The sequence below is a fragment of the Eublepharis macularius genome, chromosome 3 (genome assembly GCF_028583425.1).
Source record: "Eublepharis macularius isolate TG4126 chromosome 3, MPM_Emac_v1.0, whole genome shotgun sequence".
NCBI classification, from domain to species: domain Eukaryota; kingdom Metazoa; phylum Chordata; class Lepidosauria; order Squamata; family Eublepharidae; genus Eublepharis; species Eublepharis macularius.
The window spans coordinates 52,140,107-52,162,952 of record NC_072792.1 but is presented as its reverse complement, the minus strand read 5'-3'; the positions used below and the strand labels follow the sequence as shown (position 1 = coordinate 52,162,952).

Below are 22,846 nucleotides of genomic sequence, written 5' to 3'. Positions count from 1 at the left end.
AACTGAATATAATCACGCAGAAAGAATATTCTGTACAAAGTAGGACAATCATTTGTCACAAAGAAACCAGTCAACTAAATTATGAAATGTAACTTGCACCTGTTTTAGGGCAGCTGTCAAGTCTCTATTTTCAGCTCAGGCTCTTTTGACCCCACTGGAGAATCCAGCACAGCGATATTGCCAGCACAGTGACACTGAGGAGAGCAAAAACAGCTTCAAAAACAGTGAACAACAATGATTTCTACAGAGGAGGCAGAAAGTATTACCACTTTGATTCAATATCAGCATGGATTTGTAATTTCGAAGGTAAGACCCACAGGCAACGCTTGCCTATACTACTGTTAACCTAGGACTGCCAACTCTGGGTTGGGAAATTCTTGGAGATTTGGAGGTGGAGCCTGAGGAAGGCGGAGTTTGAGTGGGAGAGGAAACTCAGCAGGGATGTGATGTCATAGAGTCTATCCTCTGGATCTGCCATTTTCTCCAGGGAAACTGCTCTCTTTCATCTGGAGATCGGTTGTAATTCTGGGAGAACTCCAGCTTCAACCTGGAGATTGCCAGCTCTATGTAAACCAGATCCCCTTGTTCAGATGAATCACCTTCCATCCCCCTTAGCTTGAGGTCTCCTTGGGGCCAGCAGTGCCTCAGAAATGGAAAAGTGGAGGGGGGTCTCATCAGTGGCCCCTCCTGATTGCTCATGAGAGAAGGAAGTCTTATGGGGGGCCAGGATCGAGGCTAGCCAATCATGCAGTTTTCCACCACCCTATTCCCTCTTCCCCAGCCTTGGACTGGCATTAGCTGCTTTAGTCGGTGGCAGCCAGGCCTTGGAGGGCCCAAACCATTGTTTGTTCATTGGGGCAAGTGTGCCCTTCTCCTGCCCAGGGCAGTGATGAGGTACGACTGGGGCTGGGGCTGACTCCAAGGAGGGCCCCAATCCTGGACAACTACAAGGAGGACAGACAGGAGTTTCGTGGCACCTTAAAGACTACTTGTTTTTATTCTATTGTATGCTTTCATGGACCATTCCATCTTATCATAGAATAAAAGCTAGTTAGGCTTTAAAGTACTACAAGTTCCTTGTTTATTTTAGCAGTAAGAAACATGGCTACCCTTCGCCACTAATGGATGTGCATTGTGAAAATGCCTTTGCCTTAGCAAAATGTTTCAGATTTCTTATGGACTTTGGACTGGTCCTTATGAAAGCAACCCACGTCTCTGAGATTTTGCAGGGATAATACAGAATTTGATAGTCCTTTTCTTCTTCCATTTATAGCATGGAAGCTTTTATCAAGAAAGAGACACATTTCAGTTCATAGGCATAGCAATGGCTCATCTTCCCCTACCCATTCTCTATATCTCTAGCCACTTATTCACTATCCTGACATAGAGCATTATGTAGAAGCATCTTGAGTTTGCCCTGATATTGTTGAATACCCAGGCAGCTCTGAGGATTGCAGGAGTTGCTTCCTGGGATGAGCTAGCACAGAACCTCCACGTGATAACAGCTCATCTTGTTTTTAAATAACAAAACATGACATGAACTGTCAGGCTATGAAGGGGGCCTATATGTACAGGAACACACGTCAACGTGCATGGTGTCTTTTCTCTTGATAAACTTAAGGGCATAACATTTATTCTTGTACGCTGCCTACTTTTTTATCTTTGTTTCCAGGTCATGTTTACAGCCTGTGAATTGGGAGTATTTGATCTGTTGCTGGAGTCAGGAGAACCCTTGAGCTCCACAACCATTGCTGAATGCCTGGGCACCAGCCCTCATGGGATGGAGCTGCTCTTGGGCGCCTGCGTGGCTTTAAAGCTCCTGAGAACAGAGAGGAAGGATGAGCAAGGTACCCGTGTTGAAAGGAGGCAGCAACCAAAGTTGGTTCCTTTAAAAAAAAAAACTCTCAAGATAACTGAGAATGAATGACTTTAGCTGCGTAAACTACTAGAAGTACCGCCGGATCAGCAACTTTTTTGTGCTGTTGGCTGTAGAGCATTAAATGAAACAGAGGCGCTGTCTGTCCACAGTGCTTTTCAGCACATCTTCCCTTGGCCCATCTTCCTTTAGTGAAACTTTTTTCACAGTGGGCTTCTATAACAACTACAACAACAACAACAACAACAACAACAACATTTGATTTATATGTATTGTCGAAGGCTTTCACGGCCGGAGAACGATGGTTGTTGTGGGTTTTCCGGGCTGTATTGCCGTGGTCTTGGCATTGTAGTTCCTGACGTTTCGCCAGCAGCTGTGGCTGGCATCTTCAGAGGTGTAGCACCAAAAGACAGAGATCTCTCAGTGTCACAGTGTGGAAAAGATGTAGGTCCTTTGTATCTACTCAGGAGGGGTGGGGTTGAGCTGAGTCATCCTGTAAGAGTTTCCCAGGGTGTGGAATGCTAATGGCAGGAGGCTTCACTGTATCCTGAGGAGGTTCTTTTGCATATGGATTGGTACTTGATGTGCTAATCTTCTCTGCAGGGCTATTGTCGGGGATAGAATGTTTAGTTAGCCTGGTGTTTTTCAGAACTGGAAACCATGCTCTGTTCATTCTTAAGGTTTCTTCTTTCCTGTTGAAGTTTTGCTTATGCTTGTGAATTTCAATGGCTTCCCTGTGCCAATGGCTTGCCAAGACCACGGCAATACAGCCCGGAAAACCCACAACAACCATTTGATTTATATACCGCCCTCAGGAGAGCTTAATGCCCATTCAGAGTGGTTTACAAAGTATGTTACTATTATCTCTACAACAAAACACCCTGTGAGGTGGGTGGGGCTGAGAGAGCTCCAGAGAACTGTGACTAGCCCAAGGTCACCCAGCTGGCTTCTAGTGGAGGAGTGGGGAATCAAACCCAGCTCTCCAGATTAGAGTCCCGTGCTCTTAACCACTACACCAAACCAGCTCTCATTGCACCCATGTGTCCATCCAGCTTGCCAGTCACATTTACTAATTTCTTCTGAAACCTGAATTCATGATGATTCCAGAGAACAGCCACTTTAGTTTCCTATGAGTGCTTCAAGGTCCCAGAACCTTTGTCTCAGCAAATTACATGAAATATATTTGGGTGCGTATTAGTGAAACTGCTCCTGTTTAGCATTAATTGAAAACAGAACTTGGTTCACAACTGTTTGTGGAGTAAGCATGAATGTATGGGAGAGTCATGAAACCTTTTTGAAGATTAGGAAGGGACAAGATAGAGTGTGTGTTGAAACACAGCCTGTTATGTTCATGATTATTAACCATCCTTAGAAAGTGAACTTGTTATTCAGCTTGTTTATTAAGTTCCTGCAGGAGGCCTTGCGTCTGTTAACTGAAAAAAATGGAAACTTTCATTTTTAGAACTAATTGAAACTAGGTTTTGTGAGCTCTTCTTTTTTCTCCCCCCCCCCTCGGGTTACCAAGGAGGGGCAGAGTGTCCTGTTATTAATGCAGAGTACAGTATCCATTTAATTCCTGTGGAGCAGGTTTCTGTGTAAAAGACATAGAAGTCCCATTAGAAAAGCTAGTTAATGTAGCAATGCTATGCAAAGGACTTTAAGTCTCGTGGCATTAAGGGGAACTTACTTCTGAGTATACATGTAAAGGACAGCACTGTAGAGATCTTAGTTCTGAGACAGTACCTGCTTTTTTTAAATAAAAAAATTATTACAGCAAACGACAAGCAAAGGTTCACATAAAGAAACAAAAACATAAAAACAAACAAACAAACAAACAAGAACATAGAGGGAGACATACCATTTAAACATTTTACAGAATTTTTTTCTTATTACTTAATAACACTTCCGTAATACCCATATCTTAACTAAACATATAACTTCAACTTTTTTGCGAAGATATCTGCATTTTTCCTGCTTACTTCAACCTATCATTTGTTGCCAACCTTATAACTCTAATTTTCAAATCCACAGATCATTAGTTCTGACTTTTCTTTTATATACAGAAAGTCCATGAAAGGTTTCCAGATCTTCACAAAATTTGCTGTTGTTTTGTCCCTCAGCAATTCCATTAATTTTGCCATTTCCACAATCTCCAACATCTTTATTAGCCAATCATCTACTGTTGGCAATTTATTCGATTTCCAATATTGTGCATAATTTATTCTTGCAACCTTTGTCATATATTTAATCAAAATTCCAAATTCATTTTCTATTGAAATATCCACTAAACTCAATAGACACATCTCTGGCTTTAGTTGTAGGTTGCTCTTTAACATTTTTTAACTTGTCAGATGTATTTGTTTCCAATACTTTTTAGCAACCAGGCAGGACCACCACATATGGTAGAAGGAACTCTCATTTTTTTGACACTTCCAACATTTGTTTGACACCCCCTTAAACATCTTAGCTAATTTTTGTGGGGTCATGTACCACCTACACATCATTTTATATGAGTTTTCTTTCATGTTATAACATAATGTAAATGTTAGACCATAATTCCACATTTTCTCCCATTGCTCCATATGGATATTATATCCAAAATTTTTAGCCCATTTAACCATACAGTCCTTCACTTGTTCTTCTTCAAGTTCAATTTTTAGTATAAATTTATGCATTCTAGATATTAAGAGATCTTCTTTTTTACATAACTCTTTTTCAAATGTACTAGTAGTTTCCTCCATACCATACATTTTAAGGTCATTTTTAAACCTTTCTGATAGTTGCATATATGAAAACCACTGACAGTCAAAGCCTTTCTCTTTTATCACCCCCTGTGAAAAATTACATAGATCGTAGTATGTTAACCACTTATCTTTACATACTATTTCCCTTCTAAATAACGTCTCATGTGATGAAAGTCATAATGGTGTTTTTATTGTTATTTGTGCCTTGAATTTATTCCAAATTCGTATCAGGGCTTGACGTATGATATGGTTCTTAAAATCTACATTTATTTTGATCTTATTGTACCACAAGTATCCATGCCACTCATATCTTAGGTCATGTCCTTCTAATTCCAGGAGTCTCCTATTCTTTAACTTTATCTAGTCCTTTAACCAAACTAAACAGGCAGCTGCATAATATAGTTTTAGATCCGGCAGCCCCAATCCACCTCTTTCCTTTGCATCTTGCAAAAGCTTTTGTTTAATACGTGGTTTTTTCCTTTGCCATATAAACTTCATTATATCTCTTTGCCATAACTCTAACTGCTTATCAGAGCTTAAAATTGGGATTGTCTGAAACAAAAACAACAGTCTTGGCAGGACATTCATTTTAACGACAGAAAATTTTCCTAACAATGATAGTTATAATTTCTCCCATCTTTCTAGGTCTTTTTTAATTTTATTCCATACCTTGACATAGTTGTTTTGGAACAACGACTTTGGTAGGATCTCGACCTTCCCTACTTTTGCAAGCAAATTACTTGAGATCCAAAACATATCTAAACTGAAAATGATTTACATCTTTCCAAAGAGTACATGAATTCTCTTACATTGCCATTTTTAATTCTCCATACATCAATCACCCCCAGATATTGAAATAACTCAAAACATATCTTTGGCAACTTCCCTTGTGAATCTTTCACACTTTTTCTGTTTTCCTGTCAATTTGTGGTTGTGTCACTCCATTCGCAATCACTCATCAGCCACCAATTGGTATATTGTAAATCTAATAATTTTCCCATCAAATAATCATAAAATTTCACCTTTTCATCAATTGGTGCATATACTCATAACACCAATTTTTTTTCACCATCTAGAGTGATTTCCACCCCCACAAACCTCCCCAGATTGTCTTGTTTCAATTGCTGATTTATATACAACACCACTTTTCTTTTTATTACTAGCTGCTATAACTTCTTGACCAAGGTTCTTTTGAATTGGGTATTTATAATCCTTTTTTATAATGTGTGTTTCTTGTAGACAAATAATGTCCAATTTTTGTTTTTCAAATAATAAAAGATCTTTCTTCTTTTCTGTGGGATATTAAGCCCATTTATATTAAGCCCATAAGCACTTATAACTCATACTGGGCTAAATATTAGAAATGTCCAAACTTAAGTCATCTTTGCCCCCTTCTTTTTCATCTTCTTCCTGCTGTATTTCTCCCCTTGGATTGAGGTCTTTCTCTTCTGGCATAAATTTCTCCAAAAATTCTCTTGCTTTCTGCACTGTGTTTATTCTATGTCTCTTCTGCTGGAATCTAAAGCTCACTCTTTCTAAGTTCTGCCACCTGAAGGTAATTTTCTTCTGTCTCAATATCTGTGTAAGAAATGCATAATCTTTTCTTTTTCTTAATATGCACAATGGGATCTCCTTCATAACAATTACCTCTTTGTCTTCTATTTTAAACCTTTATTTGGAGTGCTTTAGCAACAGAGCATCCCTAGTAGCTTTTTTCACAAAGTTAATCAGGACATCTCTTGGTACTTTGTTAATTGATGCATATCTAGAATTTATCCTATGGACAGAATCAGTTTCTGCATCCAGTACATCTATCTCTGAATCCAGGAAGTTAGATATTTCTGCAACCATCTTATCCCTAATTTCTTCACTCCTAAATTCTAAAACTCTAAATCTCAGCTGGTTTTCTTTCATCTTCAGTTTCAATAAACCCAGCCTGTCTTGTTGCTCACATAATTCCTTATTCATTACTTCACTTTTAACCTCTATAGTTTCTGATCTCAGTTTAATACCATCCACCTGCTCTTTCATTTGTTTAACAGAATCTTTGAAACCTTTAAATTCCTTTGAGATGTCCAACTTTAAAGAGTCTAAGTTATTTTCTAAATGGGTAAATCTTTGTTCCAACCTTTTCTCCATACCTTCTAACAAGTTCTTTATGGTTTCCATCCCTTGTAGTTGGTGTGTGAGAGTGGGTGGCTTTTGAATGTCTACTGAATTTCCCCTGCGTCTTCGAGCTGCTGCCATTAGTATCTGACAACAAAGTTGTCTCTTCTTTTCAGTGTTAGAAAACTTATAAACTTATACACAAAATATCCATTAGGTGGCATTATTGGCTTGCTTTTCTTTTGCTATGCCAGTTTATAGCTCTTTTTACAAAGCTTGCAACAGTTCCATTGCTTTTTTTTTTACTAAGCTTCTTTAGTTTTGCTTTCCCAGTCCTTTCATCCGTTTTTAACTTTCTTAACGGTCTCTCCTTATAGCTTTGCTCTCTGTATGAGGTAAATCCTTCAGTTTTACTCTTATTAATTCTATAGTGTCAGAGACCTAAAAACACCTCACCATATTTGCAGATCTTTCAGCAAAGCTGGCTGGCTGATTTCTCAAGCTTTCAAATCTCCAGTGCTGTGAGTAATTTCCTTCTCTTCTTAGTACTTCTTTATGGCTTTTAATGGTCTTCACAACTCAGTTCTAATGGTTTTTCTACCCCTTGAAATTGGCTGTCCTTTATATCCTTGGAGAAAGTGGGCAAGTGTCTGTCCAGGTCTTCACAGCTTCCTCCTTTACCCAGGTCGTACAGAGTTCCTCCTGCACTCTCTGGGTCCAGGGAGCCTATAAGAAGATTAGCGGACCAGAGGTCTCCCTCTCAGTGAGCTCTTCTTAAAGAGACAGCACCTAACTCAGCCAGGAGCTTGATTTGTTTTGATTTGTTTGGGTTATTCTTGCCATAGTAAACTTTGTTCTCCCTTACTATTGTAGAATTAAACATTTGTGCTTGGTGTTTCAGGAAGAGATAAAAATGGGCCATGTACAAAGCTGTGAAAACATTAATATCTTTTTTCTCTCCCTTTTAAAAAGTTCTCTATGGAAACACGGACCTTTCCAGTCTCTGTCTTGGTAAATCAAGTCCAAAATCTCAGTATCATCATATGATGTGGTTCTCGGAAAGCATCTATATGAATTTACACTACTTGGCAGATGCTGTGAGGTGAGGATGTGGGGTCTAAACACTAAAACAGAAAACTATTCACTGTGAAGTGCTGTGCTGCTGAGGGAGGGTCTGGGCAGCTACGGAAATGAATACGTCTGCTTAAAATTGCTTTGAAAGTTTTGCAAGGATGGCATTGACAATTATGGTGTTTGGGACTATCAGCAGGTTCAGTGGACAACTTTGCCACCTGCTGGTGAAGTACTCCCTTTATTTAATTTCATATCCTCTGTGCCTATTCATAAGCTAATGAAGAATTTTAAAGAAGCAATATTCATCCATTCCTTTATTATTTACCTTTCTGTCTGAGACTCAAGATGGATCACAACATTTTAAAACAGTGAAATAAAGCATTGTAAGTTATACAATGAACAATGTGCAATACATGTTGATGAAGAATTGGTAGTAGACCACCAGTAGTCTGATTCTGCTGCCCCACCCACCCCCCGCCCAAAGTTATGAACTTTGTGATAAATCTTAACTGAAAGTAAACAAAAGTGGGGTTTATATTTCAGGAGCAGACTCAATAGACAGGAGTCTTGTGGCACCTCAAAATTTTTATTCTTGCATAAATTTCATGAACTAGAGTCCACTTCTCTAGATTATAGCTTGCCTTTTGTCTGCCCATGGTGGGTATACCATGCCCTTAGCCCCAGTCCCCCAGTCTTGAGAAACTGATGAAGTGGGAGGAAAAAATGTCCAGAAAATGACCTCCATAATGACTCGCTAGGAATTATCCAAAATCACTATGGTCTTTATCACAGAGCTTAGAGGAAATTCTTAGATTGTCACCCAGGAGTGATATTGCATCCTCCCCAAACCCCATCCTCCCCAGGCACTTCCCTCAAAAGCTCCCAGCATTTGTTGAAGCAATGCTGGGAACTCTACTTCAGATGCACATAGACAAAGATTGAAGAGAGTTTTGTTGGATCATAGCAAAATCAGAAACATTTTAAAATTGAAAAACATACATGGGTAATTGTAGAAGTAATACACTCTCTTTAACAACAGAAGTCTGAGATGTAATTTTCTGTTTTTGCAGCCTAATTGTCATCTAATTTTAGTAAATATTCCCTTCTAGGGAAGGAAAAAATCTGAATGAGAAATCTCTCAATTCAAAAAAATTTTATGATGGTATTTACAGGTAAAAATTATATTCTGGCTATCTGTTTGTTTTTCTTGTACTAGAGAAGACTGATGAAACTTGTTTACATTTTGATATTATGAAATATATTTATTATATTCATACTTTCTTCTGCCTAGTCCCCTCCCCCTGCAATTTCTCAGAGGTTACACAGGGGCATATTTCAGACATGCTGCTTATTTCAACACGGTCCCCCCCTCCCTTATTTCTGGGACCAGATACCCCGAAGTTCATGAGTTCAGATGTATGAGGCATGTGTTTCCATATGTATCATCCATTGGACCTAATCCTAAGAGATAGGCACATACTTTTGCATATGTGAATCTGGTCCCTCCATAGTCATACACTGAAAAAGGTTCTTGTTGGTTGGAGAATCCAGTATGTGCTGATGAGTACTGGAGCTTCAGTGAAACTGATGTATTCTAAGCAAACAAGAGTTGTGGAACAAAAGTTGAAACGTCAGCAATGTAGGAAAATATTATTTATGAAGTCAAGGATTTAAATAATTGTTAAAAGACAGATACACACAACTTTAAGATTAATGTGATTATAGGCAAAATCCACAACATTGCTGTACCATTGTGCCATGCTAGCTGTTGTACAGATACTCTGGCTTGGATCTGTATTTTATTCATTCATTCCCCACCTTTCTTCTCCATGGGGACCCAACGTGGCTTACATAATTCTCCTCTCCTCCAACCCAGTGAAGTGGGTTAGGCTGAGCTTGTGACTGCTCAAAGGATACTCAGCAAGCTTCCATGGCAGAGTGGGGATTTGAACGTGGGTCAATCAGATCCTAGTCTACCACTCTAGCCACTGCACCACACTGGCTCTCAACAAGCTATGTGCATGCCAGGTAGTCTCTGCCATGGAGTGTGCTTCCTCATGTACTAGCACTTTCATTTGTGCATGGAACTTGTTCATAAGATCCAAGCCTCTGCCTAGAAATTTTGATTGGATCCAGAAGACCTGATACCTCAATAGCAGCACTTTCTTCCAGCACAATGAGTGCTGGAAGCACTCCACACACAATGAGTGGTGCAAGCATCAGTCAAGATTCTTCTGTTGGAGGAAAGTCCTGCCATTATGACTACAGATCCACAGCATCCAACTATACTTGAAGTTCAGCAATTAAACAGCCCTGGTATAGTGCTACTTCTACAAATGCAGATGGTAGCAACAATATTAGAGTATTGTAAGCAAACTATGGCTGTGAAACAAAATTTGTGGAACAGGCTTTGAATGTCACAGGCAAATCCTGATTGGGAACGGCCACACAGTGGGTCAAAGCAATCTGCATCGGGATTCAGGTGTTTAAATGCTTTGGTATGCTCTGTAAAGATTTGGGAATCTTTATGGAGCGCACCAAAGCTCAAAGCAGCACTTTTCTTGCTGTGCAAGAGAAGTGTTGCTGCTTTGAAATGGTCACCACTTTTTTTACCCCATAAGAGGGGGAGATTGGACCCCCCTCCTCCCCCTCCCATTGGCTGAAAAAAAGCAGTGGGCATTTGAAAGCAACACTTTTCTTGCCACTTGTATGTGGCAAGAAAAGTGTTGCTTTCAAACTTCCAGCCCACCATTTTTTTCACTCAATGGGAGGGGAGGGGAGGGGAGGGTCCCTCCTCCCCCTCCCATTGGGTGAAAAATTCAGGGGTAGGGAAGTTTGAAACTTTGCTTGTTTGCAAGTGTCAACAGCTAGAAAAATGCTGTGGTTGCTTCTGCTTTGCCCAAAGCTTCCCTAAGCGATACGAATCACTTTGGGAAGTTTTTCTTCGGGATTCCCGAATCAGCTCAGCAATGTTAAAAAGCCCAAATTGGAAACCCGAAGCGCACACTCCTTGTGCCAGCCATGAAACTGGGGTTGATTTTTTAAAAGAAGATCAAAAACAAAACCACTTGTCTTCAGGGTGGCCTTTTTCAGTAATTCAGCAAAGCATGATGGGGGACATAAAAGGGGTAAGCCCAATAAGAGTCTGCAGAGCTGCAACAGGAACCACCCCCTTTATGCCCCCTCATCATGCTTTCTTAAATTGCTGGAAAGTGGCTTGACAATAGCGACAGTCCAATATTACAAAGTGGGTTGGAGGTGAGTGGGAGAGCGGGTGGGACAAACAAAACCAAAAGAAACATTATACATGAAGAAAACATTGACTCAAAATTGGCTTCTAGAAAAAGATTAGGATAAAAGTGGTCTCAAAAGAACCAGGAAAAAACTGGAGGAGGGATCTCAAAGCAAAAGCCAAAGGCTCAAAAATTTATGCAGAAATCAGAGGATGAACTGAAGCAGTATGGGGCCAGAGCCAATGGAATAACCTCACAAAATGCCCCATGTCATTTAAGGATTGTAGGAATGGCTGGAGTTTGTAAGGCCAGGTGGAAAACCTGTGCCACACTCTATAATGCTGCACCCAGTAGTATTTTGCATACCAAGGCCTTTCTTGAAAGTCAGACCCTATTTGAGTGTCTCTTACTTCTATCAATACTGTTTTGAAATGCTAGATCAGAAGAGCAGATGCAAAGGTTCGTGAGCTGTATGAATGGCACCTGGAGCTTGGGGGGCAGAGATGTAATTGCTGCGTTTGATCTGTCTCAGTTCCCACAAATTTGTGATTTGGGAGGTAAGTATGACAGAAATTCTCAGCTGTCGTCCTTTACTTGCAGTGTGGGTGTTATAGCAAAAGTGAATGAATGCTCCAATATAATTTAACTTAGAACATTTTTAAAATCACCCTGTCAGATTAATGTACTGAAAAGGAAAGTGAAGACAAGAATGATTCAATATATTCAAGCAGGAGAGCAAAGTGGGTGGAAAAGCATGGAGAACGTAAAGGCCAAAATAATTAGGGTGGAGAACCCTAGAAGTAAGTGGCCCCGTGGCGCAGAGTGGTAAGCTGCAGTACTGCAGCGCAAGCTCTGCTCACGATCCGAGTTCAATCTTGGCAGAAGCTGGGTTCAGATAAATGGTTCAAGGTTGACTCAGCCTTCCATCCTTCCGAGGTCAATAAAATGAGTACCCAGTTTCCTGGGGGTAAAGTGTAGATGACTGGGGAAGGCAATGGCAAACCACGCTGTAACAAAAAGTCTGCCAAGAAAACGTGATGCGACGTCCCCCCATGGGTCAGTAATGACTCAGTGTTTCCAGTGTTTACCTTTTTACCATAATCCTAGAAGTGGAGTTCTGAAAAGAAGTAAAGGAATCAGTGGGTGATAAAGAGCCTGGAGAGAACTGAGCTGTTTAGATATTTCTTTGTACTGTTTTACTCCTATTTCTGGTTAACTTTGCATATGGGAACTAGTAAGGAAAAATACCACTTTGAAATAATAGAGGCCACTATATGGAAAGAATTATAGATCAAGTTGTTAATAATATCAGAAGCAGAATATGTTGTTGCCATTTCTATCTAACTTTATTGAGCATGTATCCTCTTTGTTGCAGCTAGAGATGATAGAATTGTTCCACTGTGTTCTTCTATGGTGGGGCTAGGGGATTCTCCCATTCCCAGCTTCCATCCTCTGCCACTTCTCATCTGGCCAGCAGTGGGAAAAAGTGTGGGAACGGACCTGGGAGCCCCTGCAGTGTGCTCCTGTGCACTCCAGAACACTTCCTTCTTGTGCCAGAAATGATATGATTCCTGGCGTGACAAGGAAGTGAAGACCCCTATGTGGGGCTGAGTTGATAAAAACTGACCCCCATTCTAGTGTAAGTCCTCCTGATATGAGCACCCTCCACCTCCAGTGTGAGCTTCAGGGGACTTGGCAACCCTATTTAGCACCAACTACTACGAAGGTCTGTGACCAAAGTTCTGTGCTACCAAATCATTACAGCTACTCAAAGACTGAATTAGGCTGCCTATAAAATCACTGGATGGCCAGCATCTTGCTGTGACGTTGTTGTGTTTTGCACTAGGCTGCTAGGAAAAAACATTGAACAAAGTGGGTTTTTTAAAACTCTTTCTCTGCATTTTTCTGTCTCTTTAAGGGGGTGGCGGTGCCTTGGCTAAGGAATGCATTTATTTGTACCCAAATTGCACAGTCACTATTTTAGACCTGCCTGAAGTGGTAAGAACAGCAAAGAAGCACTTTATATCTGAGGAAGAACAATGGATTCATTTCATAGAAGGTGGGTGTAGGTTGTTCTAAAATCCTATTGTTAATATTTCATGTCAGCATAGAGAGACACAGATGCCAGTCTACAGCCACAAACAATAATAACCAATGGGAGTTTTCAATAGAAGGACAAAAACAAGAGGGGGGAAACACAAGCTAATAAACAAGTCAGGAACCAACATGGTTGAGCAGCCAAGAAAATAAAAATATAAAAGATATATAATTATTTATTGCTCAGGTACAAAAGCGATTAAAAGCCATGGAACACAGTTAAAAATCTAGAGACCTAGTAACATCAGTTACACAGAGTCACAAAATGGTTGGCATATGTAAAAGAACCAAGTCACAAAATCAATTGCACATATACAGAGACCAAAAACTTTTTGGCCCTCTGGGCCTTCCTCAGTAGTCTAATTTGTTATCACACACACACAAAAATTATGACTGATAAATATAAAAGCTTGCGGGTTCAGTATAAATATAGAACCTAAAATTAAAAATAGAAATAAACATATTGGTGTAAGACAATTCCAGAATGCTGTCAAAAATATTACTATTAGAGAAGGGCACGGTCCGCATAACAGACCTAATTTCATCACAAACTTACCCAGTTCGTCCTTCGCAAACGTGCGGGGCGTGGGCGCGTGTTTTTCTCACAAAACCGCCGAACATTGGGGCTTTCTGTCCGTGTGTCCGTTGGTTCATCATGCCAGGATTTCCACTCAAACAATTTCCTCGGCAGCGGTGTGGAGCCACCTTCCCTGTTTGGAACACACCAATCTTAGCCCAGGAAACCTTGATTGGCAGCTCTGTCAGCCAAACAGAGATCACCAGCCTTTCTGCATAAAAGACAAAGCGCGCGAAGCTCCGCTCCATTTTGCTGGCGCGGGGACGCGAGTTAGCTTAGCAACTGCTTGCTGTGGGGAAAGGTTGTTTTTTTTTTTTGTGAGAGCGCGGCTTGTGCCTTGGGGCTTTGGGGCTTCAGTTGCAAGAGAGCTTACCCTTTTCTCCATTCCTGTTTAATTTTTTTCTCCTCCTTTCTATTCTAGTTTTCTTTCTGCATTTTTCGAGTCCTTGGGTTCTTCTCGGGCTTAATCCCCCCTCCCCCCCAAATCTCTTCCTTTTTTCTGGGTTGCCGGTGGGTTCTATTGTGCTCTGACGCCACCCACTCACAGACCCACAGTGGGTGCAAGGCAGCTTTGGGCGTTGTCTGCCTGAGTTCTTGCCTTCTTTCCCCCCTTGTTCTTTCTTGGCTGCTGATGAGATGCAAGCAGAGGGAGAGTGCTATTAGGCTCTGTGAAACACCCACTCTCTGATGACCGGCAGCAGGCTTTGGGGGGCTCTGTTTGCTTCACTTCTTTCTAAGCCTTTTTCACTCCCTAAATGGGGGGGGGGGATATTTCCAGCCTGGCTTTTGAGGTGCAGGGGGAAGACTGCTACTGGCCTCTGTGAAACACCCACCCTAGGACCACTGGCAGCACGTTTTGGGGGGCTCTGTGGATTTGTATTTGTATATTGACGAAACAGTGTAAGGCACATGATGACTGAGCTTTACAAACATATATTATCCTCCTCCCGACGACAAGCCCTGTCCCTGGCACCTTCTAAGTACCTCCTCTTTTTCTTGATATGATTTGTATGCTGACAAAACAGTCTAAGGCACATGATGAGCTTCCTTGATGGACTGCATCACGCTCGGTGAAGTGGGTTTCGTCGGCGACTGTCCTGCTCTTGCAAGTGCAAGTGCAAGGGCCCCTCTGAGGGTCAATCCCCAAAGTCCAGTGAGAAGTAGGACAGTGGCCCAGGTCAGCTTGCTTGATAGCAAGCAAGCTGACACACCATGTCACTAAGGTGGGACTCGTCACCCACAGCCCAAAGAGGCTCCCTCTGAACAGGGTAGCATAAGTTTCTTTCCCTCAAGGTGTGGAAGACATCCTTTCCATCCCTCCCGTGCCTTCCATTCCAGCAAGGGGCCTTTGAATTGCTACATGATCCTGTTGCGGAGTTGGCTTTCACTCAAGTACATCCAATCATTTCCCATCATGGAGAGTTGGTCTCCCCTCCCCCGGGGAGGGCATCTCTTGTTGATGCAGCCCCATGTAAGTGGGTTTTGTGGGCAGCCACCTCTCCTGGACAGGAGCACAAGTCTCTCTCCTTCCCCCAAGGGTGGGTAAGGGTCAGTCAGAATAGGGGAGGGGAAGTTGTTGTTTGTCTCTTTGGAAAAGTGATAATCGAGGAGTGTTACATGAGAACCTTTGGTGGGGAAAGTCGACTGAAGTGAAAATCTGTGGGAAAACCAAGGCCTTTTCTGACTTGAACCGGTTCTCAAACCGGGCCTGGTCCATTAAAAGTTCGTGGACCGTGGTCCGTGGAAGCCCATGAACCCTGAACCGGCGGTCCGTAGGCAAATGCCGGTCTGTGCCCATCTCTAATTACTATATATACTTAAAATAAAAGACAGTGGCACTTACATTTATAGCCACTAATATAAGTCACTTGTTGTTAATATCTACTTGGGTGGCCTCACTCCACAGAAGTGGTGCTCAACTAGCATTCTACAAAAATATACAGTATATAGTGAGGGCATGTAATCAGTGTATAGTTCTGTGACTATTAAATGCTGTACAATGCCCCTAAATACAATGCAAATTACACTGATGGATGAAAGTTCAAGATTAGAGACAGAGATCAAAATAATGGAAGAAAAAATGAAAACATCTTAAACTGACAGTGACTTTACAGTTAATCACCTCGATAGAGAGGTTCAAACACAATTTACAGAATTGAAGGAGATCAAACTTGGGAAATTCCAGAGGGGAAAAAAGATTATGATGAAAATAGAGTTTACAGTTGGGTATCAGGCAAAGAGACTAGCACAAAGAAATCAGTGTCCTTTAATACCACCCTAGACATGAGCTCAGACTCGGATAAAACTACCATGTCTGAAGGTATAACCTGTACCCATTCTACAAGACGGCCTCATAACAATTCTTATTACTTTGTTTTGAGGAAGGAGGAGAATTTTTTCGGTGTGGGTTGGGAACTGAGATCAGGGAACAAATACAGGACTCAGGAAGCTAAATTTTACAGCAAGAGAAGAACCCCCAGAACTGACAGGTAGTCAATCTATCTAAGGCAGAACTCACCCCTATTGGGCTTTCAGTATCAAGCAAAGGTTTTTCGTTTGTACCTACACCACCAATGAATTCCTTCCAACTGATTACAGAAGTCCAGCTCTTATTTAGGAAGATAAGACTAGCAAACTTTTTAAAGGGGAAAAGGAAACTTTGAACTCAACCAATGACTGTGACCTCCTCAAAGTCCAAATCCACATTCAGTCCTCCAACTAGTAACCCTAGAGTTTTAGTCTTCCAAGAGTTGGTCCTGGAAGAATTAAATAGACTTCAACAAGTTGAGATACGAGTCTGACACAACCTCAGTAGTTTGGAGAGAAACATCTTTAAACAACTCTGCCAACACACAGGTATTATTTTTAAACGGGTAGATAAGGGTGATGCTGTGGTTATATGGCATAGGGAGGATTATATCCAAGAGGTACATAGACAATTACATAATGAACAACACTATATTAAGAGATCCCTGTGAATCCAACCAGGCTGATTAAGAAGCAGGTATTTGAGCTACTTCAGGAAGGACTGCTAGAGAACTATATTGATAAACAGACCTTTGATTTCCTTTTGCAAACTGAGGAAAAAGTGCTTCAATTCTATCTATTACTTAAGATTCATAAGGGTATCTGCCCTGTACCTGGTAGACCTATAGTCTCAGAGTATGGATCCATTTTGGAACCCTTCACTTTCTACTTGGACCAATTTTTAAAGCCTTTTGTGTACTATTAAATCATACCTATGAGAGAGAATGGATTTTTAAAACCATATTGGCAACTTAAAGCTACATAATGAGGAGGTGTTATTTGTTACTATGGATGTGGTGTCACTCTGTACCAATATCCCACAGGATGAGGCACTAGAGGTTTTATATGATGTTTTGGAGAGGAGAGAAATTTTAAATCTACCCCTGTGGTAACTGCTCAGCCTGTGCTTTTTCAGTAAAAAGACATACATTTCAGAACTCATCCAATTATAAGACTTTCTCTATAAATTTCTTTGTAAATTGTAATTCAGAAGCCATAATATACATTGTACAATGTCCTTGTAAATAGTTGTTGTGCATTTTCCAGGCTGTATAGCTGTGGTCTTCGGCTATACAGCCCGGAAAATGCACAACAACCATCGTTCTCCGGCTGTGAAAGCCTTCGTCCTTGTAAATGTCTGTATGTAGGCTTCTCTAGAAGACCAGTTAAAACATGCATTTGTGAACATAGGAGCTGCATTTTCACCAAGAAACTTACAGCTTCTTTGGTACAACATTTCATCACCTTTGCCCATACTGACAGAGATTTATGCTTCTGGATTGCAGGACCCTTTTTGTACTTACAGTTTAAATCACCATTTATGAGCCTTCACCGCCATCACAATGGCTTTGGTATGGCACCCCCACGTTCCACACTGTCCAGGGCAGTTTCGATTTGCTGTCTTGTTTTTCATTTTAGACGGACTTTGAAGCCGCAATGCAGTTTCAGGCTTTCGGGGCTTTGCAATTCATGTCACACTTCTTAAAAAATACTTTAAGCATGTGTAATAATATTGCAATGTTGGAACCCATCCCATCATGTATTTGCTGATTGGGCTGTCCCATGCCCACTGAGAGGCAATTGGTGGCAGAGTTCTGGGGGAAAACAAGTACTTTTCATGCTTGTTCCACTTCCATTTATTTTTTTAAGCCAAGCCAAGAGAAATGAGCAGTAACCTTACTGCAACCTTACAACTCACAGCAACACAGCAACCATACAACTCATTCCTGGCTTAAAAAAAAAAGAGATCATACATATACCCTTGAGGGAGTAAGGGGAAAGTAGCTGTTTAACTTTTTTCAGGCTTTTAATGCCAGCAGAGAATAAGAAGCAACATTAAGAATAGTTCCTGGCTTTGAACAAAAAAAAGAGAGAGCTTGCATACCCAGGAGTAGAGATGGGCACGAACAGCAATACGAACAAAAAAAAGCCACGAACAGCCCAATCTGCTGTTCACGAACAAGCTGTTCATGAGGCCTCATTCTAAATGAACAGGTGGTTGTTGCAAGCCTCGTTCGTTGCTGTTCGTTGCTGTTTGTCAAACCAAACAGTCTGGCACCTGCAATCAATTCCCTTGGCAACTTAGGCAGGGATTGTCTGACCTCTGTCTCAATTCCTGCTGTTGCCCTGGAAACCCCAATCTAAGCCCAATTTAGCTTGATAGGCAGGTCTTCCTTTCAAATGTGGAGCTCCAAATTTGTTACAGCAAGGGAGCAAAGAGCAGGGGAGAGGGGGGCTCCAAGCTCTGACTCTGCAGACAGTGGAGAGACAGTTGCTGTTGGGATTTTGATAGAGTGCATTGGAACTTGAATTTTCTTCGTGTGTGGTGGGATAGGGATCTACCTCTTCAAGTTCCAGGGCTGCGGCCAGGCTCTGGGCCAAGCTATTATTGATTATTGGTACCTTTCCTGCTGTCTGCTCAGGTAAGGTTTCTGGGAGTGGTGCGGTAGGGATCTATCCCTTCAAGTTCCAGGGCTGCTGTCAGGCTCTGGGGCCAAGCTATTATTTATTATTGGTACCTTTCCTGCTGTCTGCTCAGGTAAGGTTTCTGGGAGTGGTGTGGTAGGGATCTATCCCTTCAAGTTCCAGGGCTGCTGTCAGGCTCTGGGGCCAAGCTATTATTTATTATTGGTACCTTTCCTGGTGCCTGCTCAAGTCAGGTTTCTGGGAGTGGTGCAGTAGGGATTTTGACTTGGATGATGGCTGGAGGAGAGCCTGCTGGCACCCACGAACAGCCAACCACAAACATGTTCATGAACAGGGCCATGTTCATGGTTGTTCGTGAGTCCCTGTTCATGGATGGCAATGAACAGCAAACATCATGATCGAGTTTTTTTTCTGTTCATGCCCATCTCTACCTGGGAGGAAGGAAGCCAATGGAGAAGCAGGTTTATGACCCTTACTTCGCTTTACTGATAAAAATGGCAGGAAAGTTCAGAGAGCTGAAGAGGGTGGGAGTGGTTAATTCTGCACAGACCAATCAGCTCCCGGGGAAAAGGAGATGGGGGAGAAGAGAAGCAGAAGGGGAGTACTGAGTTCGCACTGATGTTAATTGGGCCAGATGCAACTCGGCAACAGCTTCAAAATAACATCACAGTATGTCTGCAGGTGGGAAAATTAGGGATACCGTTAACAAACATTGGTACTGCATCCCATGACTACCTTGCAAGTATGAAACTCCTGCAAACATGGGAAGCAGAACAGATACTGAAATGCTTTAAATGCGAAAAGACCCAGAACAGGTTGTGGTGCCTCCAAACCAGCTGATTAAAAAACTCAGGCAAAGAGAGACTTTCTGGACATTCACTTTAAATACATTACAACTCCATGGACATAATGAGGAAATTGATGGGCTTTGCTTGTAACTTGTTCAGGAGGACTTGATTTGTATGTGTCACCATGTGCAGTGATTTGTATTTCCTTATCATTTCTTCAGGCAGGCAGTCTGGTCTCATTTTCTCTCTGTCCATTCCTCCCTCCTCCCCCCTCCCACTCTGAGATTGAAAATTGCTGACACATTGCATCATTTGCTCCAGCCTTCACCTTCTATATTAGATATGGGGCAACTTTTTAAAGATGCACATTGACTAGCACAGGAACTCACACTTGGAATGAAACTCTGGCTCAGGTCAGGTCTGTATGTAATCTTTTATATATATATATATATATATGTATGTATGTATGTGCAATCAGTTTTGTGACTTGGTTCTTTTATATAAGTCAACCATTTTGTGACTCTCTGTACTAGGTCTTTACTAGGTACATCGTTTTAAATCACTTTTGCACTATGCAATTAATAATTATATTTCTTTTATATTTTTTTTATTTTCTTGGCCATTAGACCTTGTTGGTTTCCATAGAAGGCCAGATGTTGACATTTTATGACACTGATCTTTTATTTTTCTATGAATAACTCTCAAAGTTTTCCCAGACATATTTTCAATATTTATTAATCAATAAGGAAGGATCTTATTTTCTCTAGAACAAAAACTCTTCCAATCAAGTAATAGGGTTGACTGCCTTCAGGTGGGGCATGGTGATCTTGTGGAATTGGAGCTGATCTCCAGACAATAGAGATCAGTTCCCCTAGAGAAAATAGCTGATTTGGAGGGTGGGCTCTATGGCATTATACCTCACTGAGGCCCCTCCCCTCCCTAAACTCCATCCTCACCAGGCTCCATGTCCAAATCTCCAAGAATTTTCCAACCTGAAGTTTGCAACCCTATTAAGTGATGGGGTTAATTAGAACTTTGGGTCAGGGCCTTTTGAATGGTGGCAATTTAGCATCAGCTACTCTCTGATACCTGGCCTTGTAAATTTAGCGTGGACAGTACAAATATTCCACTTAAACTAGAGGATAGAGGCTTCCGTGGGACATGCACAGTTGACTGTACATTTTTTCTGGCAAATGGCAGACACTGGTGTGGGAGGAGAGGAGATTTCACATCAAAATAGGGTCCTTGTGTTGGTAAAGGTTGACAGTCTCTGCTGATTTTAGTTGCTCAGTCACAAGTCAATGTATCCTCCAAATGGTCTGACACTGAAGGTTAATCAGCTTCTGGGCCAACAGCTATTTCCTCCTTTATCTTTCTAGCCTGGCCAGGAATGTCCCACATGCACAGGTACAAAATAGCTACATGTGCTTATTATAACATCTCTTTATTTTAGTGGATTAGAGAATTTAGTAGAGTAAGAATTTTGGGCAAATGGAGCACAACTTGCAACACAGACAAGAATTGGCAACTAGGAAAATTGTTTCAAACATTTCTTTTTACAGTTTGGTGACCTCACTAATATTGCTGGCTTTTTGTCCCTCTATGACTACCATCAGATGTTCCCTCATTGCTCTCTGGTCTTCCTTTACTGGAAATTTTGCTTTCTGGAGCAAGCCAGGGCCTTGCAGATTCAGGGCAAAACTAAACTTGATGGCAGCATACTCTTGTGCAGCATTCAGTATCCTGCTGTGTCTTTTAAAAGGCCTAACTACACACTACATGTTCTCAGGGTCTGTGCAGTTTGAGAAATGAAATCTGAGGCATGTGTGCATACAATTCAGATTGGCCACGGCACATGGAGAGAAGAAGTATTAGTCTTCCCTTGTGCCATTGTCCTGGCCTGAAACGGCCTCTGCAAGCCACTGTTTGCCCTGCTGGGGGCTCCACATTCACTGATAAGGTAAACGTAGATTTCCCCAGTGGGGGCAACTAGTGATCCACAGGGCATTTTCAGGGCTGGAAGGTGCTGAGGAAGAGAATTTAGCCACTATCCTTGCATGCCAAGGTCCCAAACTGGGCCCATGTGTGCCTGGACTTAAGTTCCCAGCATTTGATCATGCAGACCCAAGGGCAACATACTGTGTAGTTAGGCAGTGGAATGGGCAGTACTTTTTAGCCATTTCTTTATCAGTGGATTTCTTGATTAACCCCATTGGAGCAAAAATGTGCTTTCAAAATATGTTTTGGATTGGAAAACATGGGCGGAAAAAGAGGATTCAGCTCTTCTAAATCTGCTGCACAGGCTATGCTTTAACTTATTCACATCCCCGTTTTTACAGGGAACTTTAGGACCCATGCTGAGTCTTGCTGGCCATCACACCTATGTTGTGCCCTGAGAATTGTGATGCATAATATTTTTCCTTAAGTTTTATTAGAAACAGTAATAATGAGGTGTATACATGATGATTAATAACATGCAGCTATTTATTCTTCTTGTTGCACTATATGCTTAATTAAAGTGACGACTGCCTTGTTTTAATACAGGTGATTTTTTTGAGGATCTCATTCCAGAAGCTGATCTGTATATTCTGGCTAGAATATGCCATAACTGGACTGATGAGAAGTGTGCTCAGCTGCTAACCAAAGTGTACAAAGCCTGCAAACCTCGTATGTGAACTTATAAAGCAGGGATGACCCAAATTGCAACCAGTAAGATGTAGAGGGCAAGTGAGCAAGCCAAGGCACAATGTCTTATTTTGCGCATAGGGACCTTAAATCTCTTACTCACTGTGTTCCACCAGCAAGTGAAGACTTTCTTTCTTTTTCTTTCTTTCTTTCTTTCTTTCTTTCTTTCTTTCTTTCTTTCTTTCTTTCTTTCTTTCTTTCTTTCTTTCTTTCTTTCTTTCTTTCTTTCTTTCTTTCTGTATACTGTATCAGCAAAAAACAGAATAAGGTTGCCAAGTCTCCTGATATGGTGAGATACTGCCTGCCGACAACAAAAATATTGCTGTTGGGCCAATGGTGTGGTGTCATTTCTTGAGAAAACTCAGAAGTGACATCAATATGCTTTAGGAATAACCAGAAATTCTATGTTTTTTAACAAAGTAAAGAAGGGAAACAAGCAGCAAAAGATAATGCATGGAACTGACTTGGCTTCTTCCAAACTAATGGAAATCTATTTTGAAACAGGTGGTGGAGTGTTAATCATTGAAATGGTTCTCAATGAAGACAGAAAAGGGCCTTTACTAGTCCACCTGAAGTCGATTCTTATGCTGGCACTTACTGAAGGAAAAGAACGGACCCCATCAGAGTACAGCACACTTCTTAGTGCAACCGGCTTCAAGGAGGCTGAAAGAAAAAAAACAAGACTCTTCGATGCTATTTTAGCAAGAAAATGA

At 41.3% G+C, this 22,846-nt stretch overlaps 1 protein-coding gene across 1 annotated transcript; it reads left to right on the top strand.

The window, feature by feature from the left end:
• The first annotated feature begins 234 nt into the window (after positions 1-234).
• On the top strand, positions 235-22,846 carry LOC129326477 (acetylserotonin O-methyltransferase-like). Its single transcript, XM_054974646.1, has 8 exons — positions 235-306; positions 1,673-1,847; positions 7,699-7,828; positions 8,910-8,972; positions 11,472-11,590; positions 12,952-13,092; positions 21,993-22,115; positions 22,638-22,846. The coding sequence occupies exons 1-8, from the start codon at positions 235-237 to the stop codon at positions 22,844-22,846; spliced, it is 1,032 nt and encodes a 343-aa protein (XP_054830621.1).

Coding starts and splice junctions, on each gene's coding strand:
- LOC129326477 (XM_054974646.1), top strand. CDS start 235: ATGATTTCTACAGAGGAGGCAGAAAGTATTACCACTTTGATTCAATAT. Junction 11,591..12,951: donor ACAAATTTGTGATTTGGGAG/GTAAGTATGACA, acceptor TGTCTCTTTAAG/GGGGTGGCGGTGCCTTGGCT. Junction 22,116..22,637: donor GTACAAAGCCTGCAAACCTC/GTATGTGAACTT, acceptor ATTTTGAAACAG/GTGGTGGAGTGTTAATCATT.